Source organism: Papilio xuthus, unplaced genomic scaffold (genome assembly GCF_000836235.2).
Source record: "Papilio xuthus unplaced genomic scaffold, Pxut_1.1 DF827542.1, whole genome shotgun sequence".
NCBI lineage: Eukaryota > Metazoa > Arthropoda > Insecta > Lepidoptera > Papilionidae > Papilio > Papilio xuthus.
The window spans coordinates 2,896,410-2,905,332 of NW_013531107.1; the positions used below are offsets into that span (position 1 = coordinate 2,896,410).

General features: G+C 32.1%; 1 protein-coding gene across 1 annotated transcript; it reads right to left on the reverse strand.

Annotated features, from left to right (window-relative positions):
- Positions 1-1,897: 1,897 nt before the first annotated feature.
- On the reverse strand, positions 1,898-7,175 carry LOC106118829 (aldo-keto reductase AKR2E4-like). Its single transcript, XM_013313582.1, has 7 exons — positions 7,091-7,175; positions 6,738-6,824; positions 6,103-6,285; positions 5,388-5,504; positions 4,517-4,684; positions 3,578-3,775; positions 1,898-3,202 (listed from the first exon to the last, which is right to left on the reverse strand). Exons 1-7 carry the CDS (start codon positions 7,145-7,147, stop codon positions 2,963-2,965), a joined length of 1,050 nt encoding a protein of 349 aa, XP_013169036.1. The 5' UTR covers positions 7,148-7,175; the 3' UTR covers positions 1,898-2,962.
- Between the last annotated feature and the right edge of the window lie 1,748 nt (positions 7,176-8,923).

Genomic DNA, 8,923 nt, shown 5'->3' on the forward strand with positions numbered 1-8,923 from the left:
CAATAATTTGCGAGTAAAACGTATAAAATAGCCATGTACTTTTTATATTTGTCAATTTATTGCAAAGTGTATAGCTGCAATAAATGTATGTACAATACAAGAAATATTATAAGTAATATAAAAAGTATAATATCAACTGGATTGAGTGAAGTCTTACAGTCCCAATGTAGCTAGGAAGATAAAAGTAAAACTGATGTTTTAAAACTATTACTATACTAGCTGTCGCACACAACTCCGTCCACGCAAAATTAAAAAAAAACTTCCTAATACTTAAACCCTAATTCGTCTTTCCTGGCTACTTTCTACATCTATATCAAATTTCAGCGAGATCCCTTGTTCTTTAGATACCTTCTGACGAACATCCATCCAAACATTTGTATTTATAATATTAGTTAGTTATTGGACATTTTACAAAAAGCTCTACTTAATTATAATTGCATTCAAAATTATATTAACATGATATAAACTGATAATCATTATATTTGCATACATCAAACTCTATGATATAAATTGGCATAGACAAACATCAATCAGTCAGCTGCCGTATGATAAACATTTATTTGCTTGGATAATTCACTGTTTAGTTAATCAATCGATTTAATACACAAGTTTCTGATTAACGTATGTATGTGTTGTGTGAATATTCATTGTGTTTATTTTGTACCATATTTTTAATGTTAGTTAAAAAGAAAACCTAAGTGTCCTGCTCAGAATTTTCTACGAGCTGCAAAATTATTTAACTTAATATTTTATTGTATGTAAATTTTAATACGAAGAAAAATAGTATTTTTACACGTTGATAAATAACTTTCCGAGCCTAAGGAGAAATTCACAATCAAACAATTATAAGTATCTGGCTGTGCCCCGCGATTCCGTCCGCGCGGGATTAAAAAATAGTAGCCGATTCTTATACCTACTGAATATGCATATAAAAATTCATAAAAATCGGTCAAGCCGTTTCGGAGGACAATAGTACTAACGACATGAGAATATTATATGATATTTTACCTCTGTTTTTCTACTAGAAGGTATATAAGAAGCGACTTATGATTAAAATAATTTAATTTCAATTTATGTCGACTCTACTTACCGGATTACATAAAATTTCAGTGAAAGTTACTGACCTACAAACGTTGCGTATAAAAAAGCATTCTATCCAACTTTATCTTTATAATGTTCGTAATGTTACAAAAAGTACGTCGCAGACTCGGTCATTAGCAAACACTTTATAACGAAAAACTAACATTATTATAAAAAATTATATAACTGAAAAACTTATAGATTTGTTAATGAACGTGATCTATAAGGAAAAGTCTAGGATTTCAACTCCTAAAATCGTGTTAAATAATACCGATTTACAAGTTTACTAAGAAAAAATAAAAACAGATTAATCGATTTATAATTATTACGGATAAACTCAACAATGATAAAACCGGTTTTAAATAACATTATTTAATAAAAGCTACAGTAAGTAAATTGAGTTTTTTTGGTTTATGTATGAAATCAACGCTGCAGTATTTTATAAAGATAAACTTCTATCTATAAATATTTATAGTAGACTGGATGTTCGATTGTCATAATACCCGAGGGAGAGAAACAAACGATTCCCATCATTTACTGTATATCTATAGTCCAATATACACTTTAGGGAAAACTCACGTATCCTATTGAAGTGCATTTAATGATGCTGTTACAAATATAGGTAAAAATAACACATTTTTCTGAGTTAAATTGATTTTTATCTTACATCTTACTATCTAACTAATATTATAAATGCAAATGTTTAGATGGATGGATGTTTGTCTGAAGGTATCTCCCGAACAACCGAACGGATCTCGATGTAATTTGGCATACATATAGAACATAGTCTGGAAGAACACATAGGCTACGAATTATCTTTCTCTTAATTCCGTGCGGACGAAGTCGCGGGCGACGTTTAGTATTTTTCAAATCCCTGCGATGTACTTGTAACAAACGACTGAACCGATGCTGATTAGATGTCATTTTGTAATTTTTCCTGACTGTCACAATCAGCCGGATTTTTTTCTTTTTTATCCTACGACAGTATGCGTAGTGGCCATTGACATAATCACGAATATAAAATTGTTTACAAGACAGACATGAATTATTAATCTAGCTACTTATAAAACTTTATGTGACTGGAGTTGAGTGCGGTCAACTCGTGATGAAGTTTGTTGGTAAATTGTTAAACTTGAATTCCAACGATTGCCTTCCGAGATTAAAATACAAGAGTAACACCGCAAATACGTTCCAACTTCTTGAATTATTAATGTTCTGTTAACTCCTTGAAGATGTAGATATATATTCTTTAAGACCAGAAAACTCTTGCATTTGACAGAGAACAAGCGAATGTGAACGCGTCAAAAAAATACAATGTAATATTATATTTTCATAAAATTACAAATAAAATTACTTATTTTAAGTTTAGAACGTTACAAGAAAATGACAAAAGATTTATATGAAGATTAAGCAGGTGGTCGGTTATTTGATGAAACGTTACCAAAAAGGTTTACATATGTCTTTCAAAAAGGATTTAATATTACAAGGTGTAACATAACAATCAAAACATAATCCTTCGCACATCTGAACAGATCCGAAATTTGAACATAATCATCTTTTATAGAACCTTTTCAATGTATTTTTAATAGTATTTTCTATACAGATTAAATAGAAAATTGTTTTAACTTTCTTACCTGACTATTAACAACTACCAAGGCTAGGAATTAGAAACTCAAAGAAAATGTTCTTGAACTTTCCTTTTAAGTTCCACTGAGCTTTTATGAACGTCAAAGTTTGGAAATATAAAACCTATTCAAGTGAGAAAATATACGTTTATTATTTTAGTTTCTTTAATACATATTAGCAAAGAAATAAAGTATTTAATAATTCTTATATAGGATGTTTAAAAATTTTAAAAATATTTTAGCAGCCATACATTATATTAGTCTTCAACGCTATGCTCAATTATATATTGAATTTCTGCATCAGTTAGGTTTTTCTTTTCAAAAGGAAAGTGTGGATGTGAGTACCACTTAGCGGGTGTCCGGAGTCTGTAATTCTTATTAAAAGAAGACAATTCTTTAACTTCGTCGGTCGTGAGCGAGAAATCCAATATATCAATGTTTTGTTTTATTCGTTCCTTATTTGTGGAACGTGGAATGGCGACCATCTTGCGATCCAACTAAAACAATAAAAACATATTTTATATATTATATTAGAAATTTGATAATAGCAATCAATGCAAATTACCTAGAAATAAAATAACCTAGAAGGAACATAACCGTATAAGTTGCGGTTGCATACTTGGCCTTAGATTTCTTAATTACAATCCATTTAATAATTTTTTTCAGCACTCGGTTCGATTTAGTTTTTGATTGAAAACCTAAGTTGAAAATTAACTCCAGTTACTCACGATTAAAAGTACAAAAAAACATCGAAAAATAAGTAGTTGAAGTCTCTATTTGATATCGAATAGTTATAGTTTCAAAACTTTGATACTGTTTGTTATGCTATTAAAAAAGCGTTAGTTAAACTATGTACTACTACTATTCCTTACCAGATATCTTAATAAGATCTGCGGTACTGTCTTATTGTATTTAGCAGCAATTCTTTTTAATATAGAATGGTCGGCGCGAGGTGGCGGCGCGTCTTGCTTACGTCCTAGAATACCACCAAAAGGACTGTACGCCATCACAACAACTCCATGTTTCTGACACCAATCAACCAGCTCGTCTTGTGTTATAGTTGGATTTACCTTTCAAAAATTAAATACTATCAAACATAGACTAAGTAGTTTGAGAATACATTGGCGCGGATGGCGCGCTTTCGTTACCAAGTTAAGTGTCAGTCAGATTAGTGGGGGGACATATACATTGATAATTTAACAAGACTAGTGTTGTGCCGATACACCGGCACAGTGTCGGATTTTCTTACTAATAGTATTAAAGCGCGCTACACTTTCTGAAGTTATTTTTTACGCAGAGTTTACTGTCTCGACTAATCAATTTTCATACATTTAACCATATGCAAACCGTATTATGCACATCGTTCTTAATACAACTAATTATTAAAAAAAATCTAAATCGCATTAAAAGCTATCACTGAGCTTTCATGGTAACTATTGTTATACAGAGGAATTTGATTGTTTGCATGGTTCAAAAAAAGTCAAGCGTTTTGAAAAAAAATCACTGTTGGGAAGCTACACTACCGGGTGACATCACTAGTATGATATAGGTTACACGTGTAAAGTATAATAACACTGGGTAATTAAGCGATATACTGCGAAAAAAAGCTCTCGCACCTTAAAAATATAATAGTAATTACTAACATAGTTATAAGACATATTACTAACAATATACGGGTGTTACACTAAAACAAAGGATCTTTATTTTTTATTTTTTACGTGTATGTATGTTAAATGTTTGATATGTACATTATAATATATAAAATATGTATTATTGTATGTATGTTAGGTATGTCATATCACTTTCTTTACCTCGATTTGCAAAACAGCTGGTTTTACAACACTATTATACCAAAGGCGTTGCATCTGGCTTATGTTGAAGTTGGAAACACCAATTGACTTAGTGAGGTTTAAATTATAAGCATTTTCCATTCCTTTCCAAGTCTCCAAGTAATCGGTTAAACTTATACTTCCGTCTTTCTAAGAAAACAAAAAAAAACATTAAAATTTAAACTTATTTTTGTCGTCGCCTTAATACAAAAGAAAGAAAAACTCATAAATATAAACTCGAGTAGCAAAGTAATAATGGACTTTGTATAATGAATAGAAAAATACTCGTTAAAAGCAATCAAAGTAAATAAAAACTTTTAACAAAGAAAAAATTAACAAAAAAGAAATATTCCATTTTTGGAGCTCGCTTTCGGATTTATTTTAATTCAAAACAAATTATTGTTTTTCTCACTTTTTCAATTAAAACGACACTGCAGTAAAAAATATGTATATTTTTTATTAGCGTAATGTGAAAAGTTTTAACTGAATAAATACTTAATTAAGGATCTACAGCCGCGGATAGGCCTCGGCTTGGTCTTACAACCCTAATAACATACGAGTACTTATCATCATTAGCGTCAGCTATACTATATAGTAATATACGACCCCACTAAGAGGCTAGGGAGCCTACCCAAGTTAGGGATGACTAGGCCTTGCTGGCCCAGTGTTGGTTGGTTGACTTCACACATATCTTTGAATTTATTTGCAGATATGTTCAGGTGGTATATATCGCAAATCGAAAAACACATTGGTAGATGATGGTCCTGGGTTCGTAACCCAGGACCATGCACTCGAGTGCCCCTTGAGCCACCGACGCTCATAAATACTCATAAAACATATATTAAATAATCACCTCGTAAGCCATTGGATAATGCATGAGATATAAATCTACGTAGTTCAATTGCAGCTGCACCAATGAAGCAATTAATGCGGGTATTACTTCGTCCTTTTCATGAGCATCGTTCCATAGCTGTGTAAAACAAAACAATAATTAAATTACAAGTTAAACACAGTAAGATTAACCCGATTAGAAATGAGCAAAATGTTGCTCGCAGATTTATCACGAATGAACGACACATTGCAAAATATAGTGTAAACTGATTGAGCAATTTTATAGTAAACCATTTAATAGTCACATTTTATTAGATACATTTTTTGCCTTTCTAATTAGTCATCATGTTGGCATTGTGATGTGATAATAGTAATACGATCCATCAAAATACCAGATGTGGAACTTATAATAATATGTTATTAAATTCATGCCCAATTTGATAAGGCGTATAATAGCTTGATGTCAAAATCAGTCAATATAAACCGGCTTAAATATCATAAAGATGCGAGTTCGAGAAATGTGACAGACAGCAAACGGGAGCAGCAGGCGGCAACGGCATATGTCGCGACGGCAGATAGCATTACTTTGCAGATTTTTGCGTATGATACTGCTTCCAATATATGACCGCAATTGCTGTACGATAGGAGACGAAAAACTGCATGCCTGACCGCACAATAAGAACATGTCATATGCTGATGTGCTTTTTTAACAGATAATATTTGTAACTAGTACCTACTTTAGTAGTAATGTAAATATCCTCTCTGTTGGTATGTGTGTCCTTTAGATAGTTATGTAATCCCAAACCGACTTCATCTTCGACTCGGTACAGCGTGGCTGTGTCGATGTGCCTATAGCCAGCCTCAAGCGCCCACTGCACCGCGCGGGCCAGGGAATGGTTCACAGGTAGGACTCGGGTACCCTACGGGCAACAAGTGTAAACTTTATTAATAGTGTGCTTTTGTATTTTATATCCCTTTTCTTCTTTATCTTTAATCCTTACTTTAAAATTATCTGTTGTTCAAATGTTAATTCGTTTTTTTTTAATAAAATATAACGAATAATTAACTAAAATATGTTATCAAAAGGAGTCCCTTTAGGTACGGTTCCGAAGATACTGACAGCGTTCCCCCTTTGAATAGGTAAACTAGTTCTTTGTTCCAGGTTGCTGCCAGCTCTTCTGTGATGTCGATTTTTAAATTGATTCATAATATAATAGTCTACACTTCGGGGCGTCTTTTAAAATTTTGGAATAGTTGTTAGTAAAAGACAAAGATAAAAAATGCATAAGCTAACGCAACGAGTTTGCTACGTGTATAGAATTCATATCAAGGAAATACCTCAACACATCAAGATAGTATTGAACATACTTACATCAGAAAGGTGACCCAAGCTAGTGCCTAAAGCGACGGCTGGAATCTGGTTGCCATCATTAAGGGTGAATGTCAACGTCGCTAGAACCTGTTACACGAGAGTATATTGTACTAACATGAGCACGAATCTTAAGTAATATACCAATTATTGTTATAGAAACAAAGTCTGGTTATCAAATACATAATAAAGACAAATATATGGAATAAATTGTATTAAATGAGAAATTTATTTGTAATAAAGACGAATTATATAAATTACATAAGTTGAAGTAAATTTTAAATGCAGATTAACCTCGAACTATTCAAAATTTAGTCTGTACCACGTTTGTTATATGTAAAAGCGGGATAACATACCCTGGCGCAGTTTAGACAAGCAAACAGTAGTGTGTACACAAGCCGAGCGCCGTCCATGCCGCTAGATAATCTACGTACAACTAACTCGCTGTTAACCGCACGTTAGTTATAAGCTTATCTATGTGTTCTGTGCCTCAGCCAATTATTAATACCAAACAGATATATAATATGATATATTACGATTAAATTTCAACCAAACATCTGTTTACATTTGAAGTTTGAAATCGGCACTTTTAAATAAATAAGTTACATTTATTGCAAATTGACAATCAATTGTTTTATATATCTATTTTTTGTCTCGCTTTTTTATCTTTCTATTATGGTCTGAAAAAACCGTTTAATCTCTGTTCTTTTGTTTAGTATAATTGTGAAATGTTAATAACGTCTGTATTTGGTAATTTGCTGATGTTATAAATTAATAAGCGCCCAGTAAGTACACCTAAACCCTGTGGGTTTTTAGTACTGCTGGCTAATCGATATTTAATTTGTTATGTAAAGTTTTTATATAATAAAAAAAACATAATTTGAATAAAGTAAATAAATACACGCATAAAATATTTATTATTAAATGTATTCCACGAATTAAATTGTATTAGAAATATATCTCAATTCACATTGTATGAGTGAACTCCATAAGATAGGATTAGTTTCATCACAATTCTTTACAAAACCTAACTCATGCGTAATCGGGACGTATTGCTAGCTACACATTTAAACTGGATGTACTCGCGCCACTTTCCGCGTGGATTTAAAATAAAACATTATTAGTAGTGTATGTGTTCTTCCAGATTTTGTACCACGTGTCTAAATATCAGCGAAATCCATACAGCCATTCTGGAGATATCTTCTAGCAAACATATATATTTTTTAAGCATTTATAATAATTAGTAACATTAGAAATTATTGTAACAGTCTTTTAGTAATTTAAACTGTCCGCATCTAAGTGTGGACGATTTATGGGTTGATTTGTTTTTTTCCTTTTTGATTTATAAACATAAAAATAAGATTACAATTTGGAGCATTTAAAATGAAATATTTTCCAAAGTTAACAAGGTTTTGAAAATTATTTCAATATAATATTTATTCAAGTTAAGAACAACGCCATCTTACCAAAACTTCCAACCGCAGTTCTAATTATACGCACACGTTACTCCATTTACTTTAAAATATCTGTACTACAATGAAACACGTAAGAAATTCAGTTGTATTTTATTGTACAAAAAAAAACAGATCCAACTTTCTCACTAACATAACAATTTCTCCTCGAATTAAATATAACCCCACGTCTCTAAAATAGACATCACAGATAAAAATATAGACACAAAAAATATCATTTGCCACTAAATTTTGTTACATCGAAATTCATTCATAATTTTAAGTCTTAATTACACCAGCAGATATTTTTCGGAGGCGAATGTTCAAATACAATGTATAATCAAAACTAAAACTTAATTTATTTGTTCTGCATTTCTGTTTAAATAAGCGTCATAACAATACAACCGTTTAAGATAAGGCCATGTACACACCAAATGTATTATCAATCGCTTACGTAATTTAAAATAATGTTTGAACCTATAATCACATTGCATTTAAGTGACTATGCAAGGCGTAGTAGCGTACAGTAGCAGCGTTAGGGTAGGACGGGGTGGGGCAACCGCCAAAGGCGCTGGACATAAGAGAGCGTCGAAAGTGCCATAGTCGGTATAAAGAGGCGCTTACGGAACCCCTTAAGTTAATCTTTGGAAGGTTTTCTCCGACACCCAAAAAGGTGCGCCGCAAAAATCTCGCTGAGGGCGCCGTAACTGCTAAATCCGGACCTGGTGGAGTATTTTC

Coding starts and splice junctions, on each gene's coding strand:
- LOC106118829 (XM_013313582.1), bottom strand. CDS start 7,147: ATGGACGGCGCTCGGCTTGTGTACACACTACTGTTTGCTTGTCTAAAC. Junction 6,825..7,090: donor CTTGTCTAAACTGCGCCAGG/GTATGTTATCCC, acceptor CTCGTGTAACAG/GTTCTAGCGACGTTGACATT. Junction 3,776..4,516: donor CAGCTGTTTTGCAAATCGAG/GTAAAGAAAGTG, acceptor AATTTTTGAAAG/GTAAATCCAACTATAACACA.